Source organism: Anomaloglossus baeobatrachus, chromosome 7 (assembly GCF_048569485.1).
Source record: "Anomaloglossus baeobatrachus isolate aAnoBae1 chromosome 7, aAnoBae1.hap1, whole genome shotgun sequence".
Lineage (NCBI taxonomy): Eukaryota > Metazoa > Chordata > Amphibia > Anura > Aromobatidae > Anomaloglossus > Anomaloglossus baeobatrachus.
In genome coordinates this window covers 274,905,911-274,923,909 of record NC_134359.1, presented here as the reverse complement: position 1 = coordinate 274,923,909, position 17,999 = coordinate 274,905,911, and the positions used below count along the sequence as shown (strand labels likewise).

Below are 17,999 nucleotides of genomic sequence, written 5' to 3'. Positions count from 1 at the left end.
CGCCATGACCTTTTATGCGGCCCCCGGGCAGATTCCCGGGGCTGGCAGTGCTCTGGCCACCGCTGTGGTCTTGCCGGCCCTTTAAGTCTTCACATGCGCTGCTTGCATGCACCAATGAGCTCTTTCGCTGGCAGGTGCCAGCGTGCTCAGGACTGACTTTGTGGGCGGGTTTAGCGTCCCACAGCAGCTTCACCATTTCCAGCATTGTGCCGCCCGCTCTCCACCCCTTCTCCCGTGCACTGTGCTCCAATCAGTGCTGTGTGCCACCTGCTCTCTTCCCCTTCTTCGCTGCAGCGTGCAGCTCCAAGGGCTGTGTGCTGCCGCTCCCTGGCACTGTGTGCCACCCGCTCTCTGCCCCTTCTCCGGTGCAGCTCCAAGTGCTGTTGCTCCCCGGCGCTGTGTGCTGCCCGCTCTCTGCCCCTTCTCCGGTGCAGCGTGCCCCCTGCAGTGCTGTGTGCAGACTCCCCAGCAATGTGGATCACCCCCACTGTTGAGTTCTCTCCAGTGTTCCGTACCACCCCAAGTGCAGTGTACCCCCTAGTGACGTCTGTGCTCTGCAAGTGCTGTCTGTGCCCCCCAGTCTCCTCTTAGTGATGTCTGTGTGCCCCCCCTTAGTGATGTCTGTGTAACCCCCCTTAGGGATGTCTGTGTGCCCCCCCCTTAGTGATATCTGTGTGCCCCCCCCTTAGTGATATCTGTGTGCCCCCCCCTTAGTGATGTCTGTGTGACCCCCCCTTAGTCATGTCTGTGTGCCCTCCCTTAGTGATGTCTGTGTGCCGCCACTAAGTGATGTCCGTGCCCCCCCTAGTGCTCTTTGTGCCCCCCTAGTGATGTGTGTGTTCCCCCAGTGCCATCTGTGCCCCACAGCAATGCTTATGCCTCCCTGTGACCTAGTAATGTGTGTTCCCCAGCATCTCCTGTTATTTATATGCTCCCAGCCCTTCCTGTCATAGATATGCCCCAGCGTCTCCTGTGATGTGTATGCCCCAACCCCTCCTGTGATATATACATCACACACTGGGGTATATACATCACATTGGAAATGCTGGGGCTGTATATATCACAGGAGGGGCTGGGGGCATATACCTCACAGGAGGGGCTGGGGGCATATATACCTCATAGGAGAGGCTGAAAGCATATACATCACAGGAGGGGGCATATACATCACAGGAGGGGGCTGGGAGCATATACATGTCCCAGCTCCTCGTGTGATGTATGTGCCCCCAGTGTCTTCTGTCATGTATATACAGCAGTCCCAGCGTTTCCTATGTGATCTATATGCCAACAGCCACTTCAGTGATGTATGTGTCTCCTGTGATTTATATACACCAGTCCCTGTGTCTGTTGTGTGATGTATATAGTCTACCAATTTTATTATCACAAAGAGTTGCCTGCGCTCCAGACCGTGACAAACCTGGAAAAGAGAGAAGCAACATAAGTATCATCGAACATCAGAGCCACACAAAAGAAAAGCAGCTCCGGCCACCACAATAAGGGTGAGTTAACTAACTGTTTGACCAAATATATTTGGTTCATTTTCACATTGATAATTTTGTGAGGCCCCCCCGAAGGTTGGCAGAAATTTCCAAATGGTCCCCGGCAGTAAAAAGGTTCCCCACCCCTGTAATAGAGGGACAGGAGACGAGAGAGAGACAGGTGGTAATAGAGGGACAGGAGACGAGAGAGAGACAGGTGGTAATAGAGGGACAGGAGACGAGAGAGAGACAGGAGGTAATAGAGGGACAGGAAACGAGACAAAATTAAAGAGCGAGAGACAGGAGGTAAAAGGTAAATTTCTGAATGTAGGTGGGAATATGGTGAATAATATTACATCAAAACAATGCACAATTGCCCCTTCACGACATGGAGGTAATAGGAGACTACAGACTCTCCCTACAGGTCTCAACAAAGAGTTCAATTGTCCTGGGTGACATCTTTTCCAATTGATACGGTATACGATACTATTTACTTGATTTGCATCCATTTCCCCCCACCCCGATCCCTATCTTTCCCTTTTCCCAGGTCTAATCTGGTTATTGGAACCATTTGGTTTCTTTATAGATTTTGCTGCAATTTATCTTTTTGTATAATTTCTTTTCTTTCTAATCTTCTCTTTTCTAATTTTTGTTATCTCCACTCTCTTTTCAGTACATTTCTGCTCTTATATATAATATATATTTGTTCTTTATATTGTCCTTCTTAGTCCTTACTTCAGCTATCTTTATTGTACAGATATTGCCCCACTTCCGTCCTGTTGCTCCTCCTTTCTTGGCCGCACTTCCTGCGCTATTCCTTATACACATTCCATGCCCCACTTCCTGCTGCTCCAGCTTTGTCACTTCCAGTTAGCGCCCTTTTACACCCCTCCCCTCTCAGGCTGACACACACGGCTGAGCAGCACACACACACTGCCGAGCAGCACACACACACTGCCATTCCTCTGAGGTAAGTGCATGATATTTGTGATATTTGGGACATGTGGATTTTCTCCGTACCCGTTACTTATTGCAGTCTTTATATACTGATGGTCTCTTTCCATCTTTACTGTTTGTTTGTTCTATTTCCCATGCTAGCCACTATATATATATATATATATATATATATATATATATATAAATAAGTATATATGTTTATAAGCCTGTCTTTGTATGTGTGGAATCCTGCCTATATATGTGCATCTGTATATAAGCCTTGACAAGCTTCAAAAGGAACCTGAAGACCCACCTCTTCCGACAAGCCTCCAACCTGCCGTAATCCTCAGTCTGATGCAGCGCCGCACAATCAGCTCTACCCTCACCTACTGTATCCTCACCTATCCCTTGTAGACTGTCAGCCCTCGCAGGCAGGGACCTCTATCCTCCTGTACCTGTCTGTGTCTTGTATTGTTTATGATTATTGTACTTGCCCTGTTATGTATACCCCTTTCACATGTAAAGCGCCATAGAATTGATGGCGCTATAATAATAAATAATAATAATAATAATAATAATAATAAGCCAGGATGTATGCCTACAGTTAATGTCTCCCATGGCATGTATAAACACCAGTCTTTGTGTATCATGTGTGAGGTATACAACACAATATAGTATGGTGCTGGGTATATATAGTATATAATGTAGAGTTGTGTGTATATAGTGTAGAGATGTTTATATAGTTTGGTCCTGTGTATATATTGCGGAATCCACACTACAGTATATACACTGGCACATCTCTACACTATGTAGTATATACACAGCTCCACAGTATATAGTGTTGAGCTGTGTATATAATGGCTTGCAGCTTATATTTTGGAGCTGAGTATATGTGTCCTGTCTTATATACATGGTGCAACTCTGAGTATCTGCATAGCTCTATATATATGTTATAAAATTTCTAGCTGTACTACCCGGCATTGCCCAGGATAGTAACTGTCTCTCTGGCGCTCTCCCTCTCTCCAAGTCTCTGTCTCTCTATCTCTGTCTGTCTATCTCTGTCTCTCTGTCTGTCTCTCTCTGTCTGTCCTATCTCTCTGTCCTGTCTCTATTTCTGTCTGTTTGTCTCTGTCTCGCTCTCTGTCTGTCTATCTCTGTCTCTCTCTGTCTCTCTCTGTCTGTTTGTCTCTGTCTAACTCTATGTCTCTCTGTATTGCTCTGTGTGTCTCTGTGTGTCTCTGTCTGCCTGTCTCTGTCTGCCTCGCTCTGTCTGCCTCGCTCTGTCTGCCTCGCTCTGTCTGCCTCGCTCTGTCTGCCTCGCTCTGTCTGTCTCGCTCTGTCTGTGTCTCTCTCTGCGTCTCTCTGCCTCTCTGCCTCTATCTATCTTTCTCTTTCTGTCTCTGTCTCTCTTTCTGTCTCTTTCTCTGTCTCTCTCTCGGTGTCTCTCTTTCTCTGTCTCTCTTTCTCTGTCTTTCTCTGTCTCTCTTTCTCTGTCTCTCTCTTTCTCTCTGTCTCTCTCTTTCTCTCTGTCTCTCTCTTTCTCTCTGTCTCTCTCTTTCTCTCTGTCTCTCTCTTTCTCTCTGTCTCTTTCTCTCTGTCTCTCTCTCTGTCTCTCTCTCTGTCTCTCTCTGCCTCTATCTTTCTCTTTCTGTCTGTCTCTCTTTCTGTCTTTCTCTGTCTCTCTCTCGGTGTCTCTCTTTCTCTGTCTCTCTTTCTCTGTCTTTCTCTGTCTCTCTTTCTCTGTCTCTCTCTTTCTCTCTGTCTCTCTCTTTCTCTCTGTCTCTCTCTTTCTCTCTGTCTCTCTCTTTCTCTCTGTCTCTCTCTTTCTCTCTGTCTCTTTCTCTCTGTCTCTCTCTCTGTCTCTCTCTCTGTCTCTCTCTGCCTCTATCTTTCTCTTTCTGTCTGTCTCTCTTTCTGTCTCCCTCTCTGTCTCTCTGTGTGTCTCTCTCTCTGTCTGTCTCTCTCTCTCTCTGCCTCTGTCTTTCTCTCTCTGTCTCTCTGTCTGTGTCTGTCTGTGTCTGTCTGTGTCTGTCTGTGTCTGTCTCTGTCTGTCTCTGCCTGTCTCTGCCTGTCTCTGCCTATCTCTGCCTATCTCTGTCTCTCTTTCTGTCTGTCTCTTTCCCTGTCTACAGAAAAGCAAAATCCACAGGGAAAATAGTTGCATATTGATTATTTGCGTATAAATCTAGGAGTCTAATGCACCATTGATAGCAACTTATTGACTCTATCTATATCTATATATATTTATATAGATATATATATATATATATATATATATATATATATATATATATATATATATATATATATATACATATACACACACTGGACAGGTCACAATTGGAACAACCAAAATGAAAGCAAAAAGAAAAACGACCAGACGTCCTGATTGCAGGTGAAAAAAAGATATATTTGATCAAATAAGCTTGATACACCATGTGATTAAAACCAACAAGAAAAACGGGTTCCTGGCATAGTCACGGTCCTCAAAATATTGATGGCTATATAGGGTAGTCTGACATAGGTACCATTGAAATTAATAATACATCCAGATAACGTATATAAATAATAGGTTTAAATAATGCAGGAACACTATCATCAAGTCAAGTCATCATATATATATAATATATAGTATTCTGTATATTTTCTCTGAGATAAATTGGTATTTCGATTGTCCAATCTTGATGATAGTGTTCCTGCACTATTTAAATCTATTATTCATATACGTTATCTGGATTTATTATTAATTTCAGTGGTACCTATATCAGACTGCCTATATGGCCACCAATGTTTTGAGGACCGTGACTGTGCCAGGAACCCCTGTTTTTCTTGTTCTTTTTAATCACATGGTGTATCAACCTTATTTGATCAATAAATATATATTTTTTTCACCTGCAATCAGGACGTCTGGTCGTTTTTCTTTTTGCTTTCCTTTTGCATCTTTCCCTGTCTGTCTTTTTCCCTGTCTGTCTCTTTCCCTGTCTGTCTGTCTCTTTCCCTGTCTGTCTGTCTCTTTCCCTGTCTGTCTCTTTCCCTGTCTGTCTCTTTCCCTGTATGTCTCTTTCCCTGTCTGTCTGTCTCTTTCCCTGTCTGTCTGCCTCTTTCCCTGTCTGTCTGCCTCTTTCCCTGGCTGGCTGCCTGCCTCTTTCCCTGGCTGGCTGCCTGCCTCTTTCCCTGGCTGGCTGCCTGCCTCTTTCCCTGGCTGGCTGCCTGCCTCTTTCCCTGGCTGGCTGCCTGCCTCTTTTCCTGGCTGGCTGCCTGCCTCTTTTCCTGGCTGGCTGCCTGCCTCTTTTCCTGGCTGGCTGCCTGCCTCTTTTCCTGGCTGGCTGCCTGCCTCTTTTCCTGGCTGGCTGCCTGCCTCTTTTCCTGGCTTGCTGGCTGCCTGCCTGTTTTCCTGGCTGCCTGCCTGCCTCTTTTCCTGGCTGGTTTCCTGGCTGGCTGCCTGCCTCTTTTCCTGGCTGGCTGCCTGCCTCTTTTCCTGGCTGGCTTCCTGCCTCTTTTCCTGGCTGGCTTCCTGCCTCTTTTCCTGGCTGGCTTCCTGCCTCTTTTCCTGGCTGGCTGCCTGCCTCTTTTCCTGGCTGGCTGCCTGCCTCTTTTCCTGGCTGGCTGCCTGCCTCTTTTCCTGGCTGGCTGCCTGCCTCTTTTCCTGGCTGGCTGCCTGCCTCTTTTCCTGGCTGGCTGCCTGCCTCTTTTCCTGGCTGGCTGCCTGCCTCTTTTCCTGGTTGGCTGCCTGCCTCTTTTCCTGGTTGGCTGCCTGCCTCTTTTCCTGGTTGGCTGCCTGCCTGTTTCCCTGGTTGGCTGCCTGCCTGTTTCCCTGGCTGGCTGCCTGCCTGTTTCCCTGGCTGGCTGCCTGCCTGTTTCCCTGGCTGGCTGCCTGACTCTTTTCCTGGCTGGCTGCCTCTTTTCCTGGCTGGCTGGCTGCCTCTTTTCCTGGCTGGCTGCCTGCCTCTTTTCCTGGCTGGCTGGCTGCCTCTTTTCCTGGCTGGCTGCCTGCCTCTTTTCCTGGCTGGCTGCCTGCCTCTTTTCCTGGCTGGCTGCCTGCCTCTTTTCCTGGCTGGATGCCTGTCTCTTTTCCTGGCTGGCTGCCTGCCTCTTTTCCTGGCTGGCTGTCTGCCTCTTTCCCTGGCTGTCTGTCTCTGTCAGTCTCTCTACCAATATCATATTACCTCACACATAGAGCTTCTTATAGTAAGAATGTCCTCCGTTGCCTATAGCAACCAATCACCACTCATATTAAAGGGAACCTGTCACCAGTTTTGGGGCCTATAAGCTGCGGCCACCACCAGTGCGCACTTATATACAGCATTCTAACAGGCTGCTGTGTAGAGCATAAAAAAACATTTAATAATACTCACCTAGAAAGTCGCTCCAGTGCAGACTAGTTGGATGGGTGGTGCTGTTCTCCGGTACCGGCGCCTCCTGTTTTGGCCATCTTTGTTCTCCTTCTTTTGAAGCTGGCGTGCATGACGCGTTCTACGTCATACACACTCGCTGGCACTGAGGTCCTGCGCAGGACTTCAATACCGGCCTGTGTGCATGACGTATGGCACGTTATCCACGCCTGCTTCAGAAGAAGGACTAAGATGGCTGAAAGAGGAGGCACCGATACTGGAGAACAACGCCACCCATCCAACTAGTCTGCACTGGAGCGACTTTCTAGGTGAGTGTTATTAAAAAATTTTTATGTTCTACACAGTGGCCTGGGCTCTTATATACAGCATTCTAACATGCTGTATATAAGAGCCCACTGGTGGTGGCCGCAGCTTATAGGCCCCAAAACTGGTGACAGGTTCCCTTTAAATACCTGTAGCTTCCAGCTCAATTGACTTTAATGTACGTTTTTTGGCAAATAACTGTAAAGCGCAGGGTTAAAATTTCCCCTCAAAATATAGTATGACGTTCCCTGAGTCAAATGAGGTATCTGTGTAAGATTTTGTGATTGTAATATATACTGTATATCATGCCAATACAAGTCTTATGGGTGCATGTGTAACATCGGACTGGTCTCGGTTGACATCCAAGGGCAGTGTAATGTATGCAGAGATGGAGAAAATGGAGAAATTAATCTCTCCATCTTCTCCATCTTCTCCGCTCCTCTGATCTGATTCCAGCATGTGAGAGAATCACATCACAGTGAATGATACTCTGCTCACGCTCGCAGCAAAGACTAAACCTAGTGTCATTAATATATTGCATCCAATACCCCCATCATCCTGCTCATATACCCCCATCATCCTGCTCATATACCCCCCATCATCCTGCTCATATACCCCCCATCATCCTGCTCATATACCCCCCATCATCCGTCTCATATACCCCCCATCATCCGTCTCATATACCCCCCATTATCCTGCTCATATACCCCATTATCCTGCTCATATACCCTATCATCCTGCTTATATAGCCCCATCATCCTGCTCATATACCCCATTATCCTGCTCATATACCCCCATTATCCTGCTCATATACCCCCATCATCCTGCTCATATACCCCCATCATCCTGCTCATATACCCCCATCATCCTGCTCATATACCCCCATCATCTGCTCATATACCCCCATCATCCTGCTCTTATACCCCCATCATCCTGCTCATATACCCCCATCATCCTGCTCATATACCCCATTATCCTGCTCATATACCCCCATCATCCTGCTCATATACCCCCATCATCTGCTCATATACCCCCATCCTGCTATATGTCCTGCATCCTGTGGCACACAAAAAAAAAACGTTTACACTCGCCTTTCCTCGCTCCACGCAGCATCGCTCCTCCTCTTGTCTGTGCCGGCAGCACTGTGTGGAGCCGGCCACGATCCCGGTAGCACCGCGATGTCCTTCTGTCTGTGCCGACGCGGCTGTGTGGACACGTGCGCACAGCGATGACGTCATCGCTGTGAACACCGCTAGTCTCCACACAGCGTGGCCGGCAGACAGGAAGAGATCGCGGTGCTGCAGGGGAACAGTGAGTACATTGATTCACTGCACCCTGCGCTGATGATGATGCGCGGGGAGCAGTGAATACAGCCGCACATGATCACTCCAGGCTGTAGTTGCCAGGGGTGATCATGCGGCTTGCTGTTGTTTACTATGCTCGTGTCCCCACCCATCATCCCACCCACCTGTCAGCACCGGCTTCAGCGCTGAGAGATGGGCGGGAAGATGGGCGTGCATATGTAATGAGCGGGCCCACGTGGTCAAGGCAGGCGCTGCTGCAGCCTGCTCGTGCCCCCGATGACCCGCTCCACCGCACACCCTCATTCCCCGCAGCCCTACATTCAGACCATAAGACGCACCCCCCACTTTCCCCCAACATTTGGGGAGAAAAGAGTGCGTCTTATAGTCTGAAAAATATGGTGTGTGTATGTACATATATATATATATATATATATATATATTATAGATGCACAGTACAGACCAAAAGTTTGTACATACCTCATTCAAAGAGTTTTATTTATTTTCATGACTCTGAAAATTGTAGATTCACATTGAAGGCATCAAAACTATGAATTAACATGTGTAGAATGGAATACTTAACAAAAAAGTGTGAAACAACTGAAGATATGTCTTATATTCTAAGTTCTTCACAGTAGCCACCTTTTGCTTTGATTACTGCTTTGCACACTCTTGGCATTATCTTGATGAGCTTCAAGAGGTAGTCACCGAACATGGCTTTCACTTCACAGGTGTGCCCTCTCAGGTTTAATAAGTGGAATTTCTTGCCTTGTAAATGATGTTGGGACCATCAGTTGTGTTGTGCAGACATCTGGTGGAAACACAACTAATAGTCCTACTGAATAGACTGTTAGCTGCTTTTTTCTTGCCATAATACAAATTCTAAGTAAAGAAAAATGAGTGGCCATCATTACTTTAAGAAATGAAGGTCAGTCAGTCCGAAAAATTGGGAAAACTTTGAAAGTGTCCCCAAGTGCAGTGGCAAAAACCATCAAACGCTACAAAGAAACTGGCTCACATGAGAACTACCAAGGAAAGGAACACCAAGAGTCACCTCTGCTGTGGAGGATAAGTTTATCCGAGTCACTAGCCTCAGAAATCGCAGGTTATCAGCAGCTCAGATTAGAGACCAGGTCAATGCCACACAGAGTTCTAGCAGCAGACACATCTCTAGAACAACTGTTAATAGGAGACTTTGTGCAGCAGGCCTTCATGGTAAAATAGCTGCTAGGAAACCACTGCTAAGGACAGGCAACAAGCAGAAGAGACTTGTTTGGGCTAAAGAACACAAGGAATGGACATTAAACCAGTGGAAATCTGTGCTTTGGTCTGAGGAGTCCAAATTTGAGATCTTTGGATCCAACCACCGTGTCTCTGTACGACGCAGAAAAGGTGAATGGATGGACTCTACATGCCTGGTTCCCACTGTGAAGCATGGAGGAGGAGGTGCGATGGTGTGGGGGGCTTTGCTGGTGACACTGTTTGGGATTTATTCAAAATTGAAGGCATACAGAACCAGCATGGCTACCACATCATCTTGCAGCGGCATGCTATTCCATCTGGTTTGCGTTTAGTTGGACCATCATTTATTTTTCAATAGGATAATGACCCCAAACACATCTCCAGGCTGTGTAAGGGCTATTTGACTAAGGAGAGTGATGGGGTGCTACGCCAGATGACCTGGCATCCACAGTCACTAGACCTGAACCCAATCGAGATGGTATGGAGTGAGCTGGACCGCAGAGTGAAGGCAAAAGGGCCAACAAGTGCTAAGCATCTCTGGGAACTCCTTCAAGACTGTTGGAAAACCATTTCCGGTGACTACCTCTTGAAGCTCATCAAGAGAATGCCAAGAGTGTGCAAAGCAGTAATCAAAGCAAAAGGTGGCTACTTTGAATAACCTAGAATATAAGACATTTTCATTTTTCACACTTTTTTGTTAAGTATTTCATTCCACATGTGTTAATTCATAGTTTTGATGCCTTGAATGTGAATCTACAATTATCAGTCATGAAAATAAAGAAAACTCATTTAAAGTGCGTGCTGTATATGGGGGTATATGGAGTGGAGGTTGTATATGGGGGTATATCGGGTGCAGGCTGTATATGGGGTGCGGGCTGTATATGGGGTGCGGGCTGTATATGGGGTGCGGGCTGTATATAGGGTGCGGGCTGTATATGGGGCTATATGGGTTTCTGGCAGTATATGGGGGTGCAGACTGTTGTATTACATTTATGTTTGGGTGGGAGGATCGGTGGCAAAATATACCTCGTGGCTTCTTCCCTGATCTTTCCTGACCCTACAACTGGATCTTGGCTCTGACATCTCATATTGGTCTGCAAATATTTAATATGTCATGTGTGCATCATGTTCAATTTCTAAAATAAAAAAGAGGACAGGAGTCATGAGAAATGTCATTGCATTGTAATAGGATTCCTGTGACTGTTTGTTATTTTCTTATTGTGTCTGGGAATTGCATTTCCTCGCAGTCCCACATCACAATCCAGAGGTGCAGGGAGAACATCAACAGAAAACGCCATAAAATGCAATTATCCGAATCCTCACCTGGAGGCGACTTTAGATGGGGGGATGAGCAACAAAGGACAGGTCTTAAGAATGTGTGTATGACTTTCCAATCAAATGGAAGACTTGTTTCTGCTTCCCCCCCCCATACCCCCACTCACAAGAGTAGTGTGAGAAAACCTATGGACACACGGACGGTGGTTGTAACCCAAAATGAAAACCAGTAGAAAAATCTAGGACTGGTTGTAGGCCGTAGGGACTGGAGTTGGACGCGAGACGAGTATGCAGTCCAATGTGGCAGATCCGATAGCGTCGCTACTCCCTGTTGCTGGGAGGACGTGGAACTGCACGGGGACTGGACTGACTCTCACAGACGGCTCCGTTGTGCTAGGCCGGGCAGTGGCAGGAGGACAGGGAGCATCCATAATAATAACAGCTGAGGTGAACTTAGAGGAAATGCGGGTGTTGGTGTTTGATACTAATGAAGCGTACTATGAAATGTGCCCACTACTTCTCGTGTAAAGTTGCCTTCCAGAAACTGTGTAGTAAAGAACTGTTGTGTAACGATTAGCACACACGGCGAGTAATACTGAGCGAATGTGATAAAAATCGCATTCCACTGGGACCAATATTACTGTATGGGCCCGCTTCCATGAGCAATTGTTTTCTCAGCCCTAATCGGACCAAGAAAACAGTTGCAGCATTCTGCGGGTGCAATGCAATCCTGTTTCACTTGCACCCCTACAAGTCTATGGGGTGAGAGAAACATCGCACTGCACTCACGTTACACCGGTGCAGTGCAATTCTCGCATCAGCCAGCAACGGACGAGAGAGGGCGATAAATCCCTCCCTCTCCTCCGCAAGGCCTTCCCTCCCCTCCGTAGCTGTGGTCTGATCGGACTACAGTCACATGACACTCGGCTCCTGCCATGCTGCTAGCGTGAGCCGAGTGTCATGCAAGGACTCGTAGTAATCCCTGTGTGGACTCAGCCTAATAAGAACTATCAGTCTCCGTTTCCTCCACGAGATGGTCCTGGCCTGCCCAAGACAGTGTCAAGAAGCGACCTCCTGAGAGGAATGGACAGCACCGCACCTCTCCACACCCCCAGCCAGGTCGCTTATCGGAGGAAAGCCCTCGCCTACGACTACCACCTCCTGGTCCAATTTTACATCACCACGGGAGGGGCTGGGGCACAGACAACTCTAAATCGAATCAAATCTTTATTTTTATATAGCGCTAACATATTCCAAAGCGCTTTACATACATCAGGAACACTGTCCCCATTGGGGCTCACAATCTAAGGTCCCTATCTGTATGTCTTTGGAGTGTGGGAGGAAACCGGAGTACCCAGAGGAAACCCACGCAAACACGGGGAAAACATACAAACTCCTTGCAGATGGTGTCCTTGGTGGGATTTGAACCCAGGACTCCAGCGCTGCAAGACTGCAGTGCTAACCACTGAGCCACCGTGCTGCCCGTACTCTGCCCACAAAGTAAGTTCTCAGTGTGAGTATCTAATTGTTTGGCCACGCAGCGTTCTTTAATGAACGCTGTGTGCGCATCCTCGCAGTGCACATGGGAATTTAAAGGGACGGTATCCAGCAAGTTTCCGCCAGCGGCCTGAGCGCGTCTGTCCCCGGTAATCTGCTCGGGGGCCACAGAAAAGGTCCCCACCCCTGGTTTAGACCATACTGAGCTCCATATAAAAATAAAAAAGAACAGATGATACATCTAATATCAGATTAATAGCACAAGTGAACGCCAATAAAAAAAAAGCTTCGAACACCATTAAACTAAATACTATGTACCCCAAAACTACAACATTTCCAAACAAAACAATTCACATTTGATTAAAAAAAAATGTTAGGGCATCCGAAATGTCAAGACTAGTGCTAGTCGAACTCGCAAAAAACTGGGACCGGCATGTCCCTGCTAAATTAAAAAAAAAAAACAAAAAATGGATCCGCTCCGGAATCTGATACCTATATAAGTTTATGGGGACCAGAATCTGGAGATTAAAAACGTTAGTGGAAGGGATAAGGGGGTAGGAGCGTGCGGTGTACTCACTGAGGCTGTGTTATGGCGGCAAGCTGCTTCCGGGTCACGCTTTCCCTTCCAGAGCCCACAATTAACTCTCATTGAATATTCACTGCTTTGCCCGCCCACGTGTAATTGGTTGCAGTTAGACACGCCCCCACCTTAAGTGGCAACATGTGAGCTGACTGCACCCAATCACAAGCGCCAGGATGGCCGGTGGGCTGGGAAAGCAATGCAAGTGTCTGCAGGTCATTATGGTGGTATCAAATTAAATGAATAAATAAAATAATCGGCGCAGGGTCCTCCATATTCTGATGCCAGCACAGATAAAGCCCAAGGCTGCGGCCCCCAGCTGTCGGGCTTTATCTGTGCTGTGTATCAAAATAAGCCCAGAGTCACATGTGCAAGGGACTCTCATCACATCACCCGACATGGCCTGCCTCTCTCCGAACATGAGCGTGCAGCTCCATAGAAACACAACAGCCGACCCGCCCTATCAGGAGAGTGTGCAGCTGTGCCGGGTGATGCGAGACGACACGAGACTCGCGCGAGTCCCTTGCAAGTGTGACTCCGGCCTAAGAGAAACCGCATGTAGCTTTTTTTTTATTTTATTTAAATAATTAGTTTAAAAAAAAAAACAAAACAATGTGCGGTCCCCTCCAATTTTGATACTCAGCCAAGATAAAGCCAGCTGTGGAGTGGTATTCTCAGCCCGCAGCTGCCCGGTATTGCATCCATTACATGTGACAATTCTGGTGCTTTACAGGCTCTTTCATTGCCCTGGTGCGGTGGCAATCGTGGTAATAGCAGGGGTTAATACCAGCGCACAGCTGCTACTAAACCCTAGGTTAGTGATGGCACTGGTGTCTGAGAGACCTGCATCACTAACCTGTAAATGAAAGTAAATAAGTACAAACACAAAGAAAAATCCTTTATTTGGAATAAAATACAAAAACACACCCTCCTTCACCACTTTATTAACCCCAAACACCCTTCCAGGCCCGGCGTAATCCACACGATTCGTGATGAGCAATGACTGCAGGCAGACGCTGTCACAGGCTGGGGGCGCATCTGACTGTAACCAATCACAGAGGGCAGGTGGGCGGGGAAAGCTGTGTGTGTGCGCGATGAGCCTATTGCGCAATACAGGAAGTGAATGCGTGACCCGGAAGGAGTTTGGTGCCATGACACAGAGTCGCCATAAGTATGAAATGCTCACTTAATTCTTGTTTTCTTTATTTTTCCTTTAATTTCCCCAGTGCCGAATCCGGATAGTACAACCGGAATCCTGTGCCTGGGTTTGGCACCCGGGCGTCTTTGAAACCGCGCGGAACCAGACTTTTAGGCGGGCTTTGCACGTTGTGACATCGGTAACAATGTGTTACCGACGCTGCAGCGATAGTCCCTGCCCCCGTCGCAGGTGCGATATCTTGTGATTGCTGGCGTAGCGAATATTATCGCTACGCCAGCTTCACATGCACTCACCTGCCCTGCGACGTGGCTCTGGCCGGCGACCTGCCTCCTTCCTAAGGGGGCGGGTCGTGCGGCGTCACAGCGATGTCACACGGCAGGCGGCCAATAGGAGCGGAGGGGCGGAGATGAACGGGACGTAAACATCCCCCCCACCTCCTTCCTTCCGCATTGCAGCCGGGACACAGGTAGGAGATGTTCATCGCTCCATACACAGCGATGTGTGCTGCCGCAGGAATGAGGAACAAAATCGTACCTGTCGCTGCAGCGAATTTATGAAAATGACCGACGCTACATCGATCACCCGATTGTGATGTTTTTGAGATTGGTGTATCTAGGCTTTACACGCTGTGACATTGAAAGTGAAATCCGGCACCGGTAACAATTTGACCCCAACGAGATCGCAGGTGCGATGTCGCAGCATGCAAAGTGCCCCTTATAGTCCGGGTCCGCTCAGCCTTAGTCCAGACAAAACAATGAAAGAAATCACTTTGTTTTAATGTGGTAAACTTACCGGACCCTGCTCCAGTGACGCCTGCTTCTACCACTAGGTGCCGCTGTACTGACTCTGAGGGCAGCACTGGTGATATAGGAGGTGGTGATGTTGACAGCGATTGGTGGCTCAGTGCCCACACGAGATTCTAGTAAAAGCGTCCATCTAAAACATTCCACAAGAGTTTTCCTTCTGTCTGTAACTTTTACATTTATTATTTTCACAGTTTTGAAATCCGGGCAAATATCCGAGGAAGATTCATCTTGAAGCCATAATGGAGAAAGGAGAAAGCGATGTGTGGGGAGATGAGCGGCGCAAAGAGGAGGATCCTACAGGTAATCGCCCCGGCGAGGAGTAATGACTAGTGATGGGCGGACCCGCAGATACCCGGGATCGGCGGATGCAACCAGGTCTATAGGGACCTGAATCAGGCGTTTTTAAAATAGTGTAGAACTTAAAAGAATAGGTGACCCCTAAAGTATAACGCCAAAATTGTTAATTCTGGAAAACTCAAAAAATTACCACAGGACCACATTATAAATGCAAAAGGGAAAAATATTTTATTGAAATAATTTACAAAAGAAGGTGAAGCCATAAAACAAGGAAGAGTGTCGAAGATGGAAAATGCCACACAAGGGGAACAGAGTAAAATACACTCCAACCAACCTCCCTAGTGACACCCAGTAATAATAAAGGGTTAATTACATATAGTAGTGCAAATTACAGCAGCAGATAAGTAACCAGAAAAATTGAAAATTGGTCAGCGACTCACAGGTTAAAGTGTTTGATTGCACACACTATAGACATTCCACAGAGCTATCCACTCATCAAGTCTGTACAGCAGCAATTAAGCTGGTTAGTAACTGCTGTGATACTGCGTGCGCCTCATAAGCAGACACTAACACAAACAGACCCCCATAAAACAACACTTTCAGTGCCAGGCAGCATGCAAAAATAAGGCGATTGTGTACATATATAATGTATATACAGTATATGCAGACCACTGAAACCCACATTACCTTAAGTCATGCTGTAGCACACAACGACCTGGGCACAGGGAGGCCGGGCGCACCTCGACGTACGTTTCACCTGATCGGCTTCATCAGGAGGCGTGGCTATACGGGGAGGAAAGGGTTTAAATGCTCCTTTTCACAAAGTCCCAAATAGAACAAATAAGCACGCTTAGCGCCATGTTGTCCTGCTCCCCCATATAAGGGCGCTTTCACACTTGTGTTGAACGGCAGCCGTTGCTATCTGCCGTCTTGAGGAATTACTGTAACCGTTGCAGGAAACCGTTTTATTCCTCATAGACTTTTATTAGCTACGGATAGCAACGGATGGTCCTGCGTTGCATTCGCCCCGCGGCGCATCAGTTGTTTTGTCGCTGACCGTCAGTGACCGTTGGGCGAAGGGAACGCTGAATGTAGCGGTTTTTGTTGCTGTAACAGAACACACTCCGAAGGATATCGTTGGAATCCGTTACAAGGCAAAATGAATGTCTATGATGCAGGATTCCGTCACGTTCTACTGAGCATTTCCAGCAGAACATTCTAAATCGTTTAAAAGCACTCCTGGTCTCTCTCTGTCGGTCGGTCGGTCTCTCTCGGTCTCTATCTCTCTGTCGGTCTATCTCTCTCTCTCTGTCAATGTCGGTCTATCTCTCTCTCTGTCAATGTCGCTCTCTCTCTCTCTCTCTGTCAGTCTGTCTCTCCCTCTCTCCCCCTCTCTCATACTCCCCGATCACGGGCGCGACACTGCACAGCTGTCACACTTCTCTGGTGGGTTCTCCTCTTTTGAAAATGCCGGCCGCTCATTATTCCATCTCATATTCCCTGCTTCCCCCGCCCACCGGCGCCTATGATTGGTTGCAGTCAGACGCGCCCCCATGCTGAGTGACAGCTGTCTCACTGCAACCAATCACAGCCGCCGGTGGACGGGTTTATATCGTGCAGTACAATAATTAAGTAAATAATTAAAAAAAAACGACATGCGGTCCCCCCCAATTTTGATACCAGCCAAGATAAAGCCACACGGCTGAAGGCTGGTATTCTCAGGCTGGGGAGCCCCACGTTATGGGGAGCCCCGCAGCCTAAAAATATCAGCCAGCAGCCGCCTGGAATTGCCGCATCCTTTCGATGCGACAGTACCGGAACTCTACCCGGCTCATCACGAATTGCCCTGGTGCGGTGGCAATTGGGGTAATAAGGAGTTAATGGCAGCACTTAGCTGCCACTAAGTCCTAGGTTAATCATGTCAGGCATCTATGAGACACCCCCAATGATTAACCTGTAAGTGAAAGTAAATAAACACATACACCCCAAAAAATACTTTATTTGGAAAAAAAGACAAAAAACACCCTCTTTCCCCACTTTATTAATCTCCAAATAGCCCTCCAGGTCCGACGTAATCCAAAAGAGGTCCCACGACGCTTTCAGCTCTGCTACATCGGAAGCTGACAGGAGCGGCAGTAGAACACCGCCGCTCCTGTGAGCTCCATGCAGAAACTGAAGGGAGTCGCGCTGTCAGCGGGGATGTCACTGAGGTAATGCCGGTGTGTGTGTGCGGTGATGGGTGCAGTAGTGCCGGTGTGTGCATGGGGATGACAAAGTCATCCCCAACCCCCCGATCTCCATGGTGACGCCACAACAACCACAGCACGCGGAAGGCCAGGACATCGCACGCGCACAGTACATCTGTGTCCAGGAGTAAGGGTTACTTTGCATGCTGCGACATCGCTAGCCGATGCCGAGCGCGATAGCTCCTGCCCCCGTCGCACATGCGATATGTAGTGCGAGCTGCCGTAGCGAACATTATCGCTACGGCAGCTTCACATGCACTTACCTGCCCTGCGACGTCGCTCTGGCCGGGGACCCGCCTCCTTCCTAAGGGGGTGGGTCGTGCGGCGTCACAGCGACGTCACACGGCAGGCAGCCAATAGAAGCGGAGGGGCGGAAATGAGCGGGACGTAAACATCCCGCCCACCTCCTTCCTTCCACATAGCCGGTGGATGCTGGGCGCAAGTAAGGAGATGTTTGTCGCTCCTGCAGCTTCACACACAGCGATGTGTGGAGCTGCAGGAACGACAAACAACATCGTACCTGCGGACGC

At 48.0% G+C, this 17,999-nt stretch overlaps 1 protein-coding gene across 1 annotated transcript in view; it reads left to right on the top strand.

Moving 5' to 3' along the window:
• The first annotated feature begins 2,367 nt into the window (after positions 1 to 2,367).
• The window catches only part of LOC142245453 (uncharacterized), a 38,028-nt gene continuing 22,396 nt past the window's right edge, over positions 2,368 to 17,999 (top strand). Inside the window, exons 1-2 of the mRNA XM_075318169.1 lie at positions 2,368 to 2,445; positions 15,118 to 15,226. Of these exons, the coding sequence (XP_075174284.1) occupies positions 15,166 to 15,226 (61 nt within the window). The 5' untranslated portion in view covers positions 2,368 to 2,445; positions 15,118 to 15,165. The remainder of the gene's footprint in view (positions 2,446 to 15,117; positions 15,227 to 17,999) is intronic.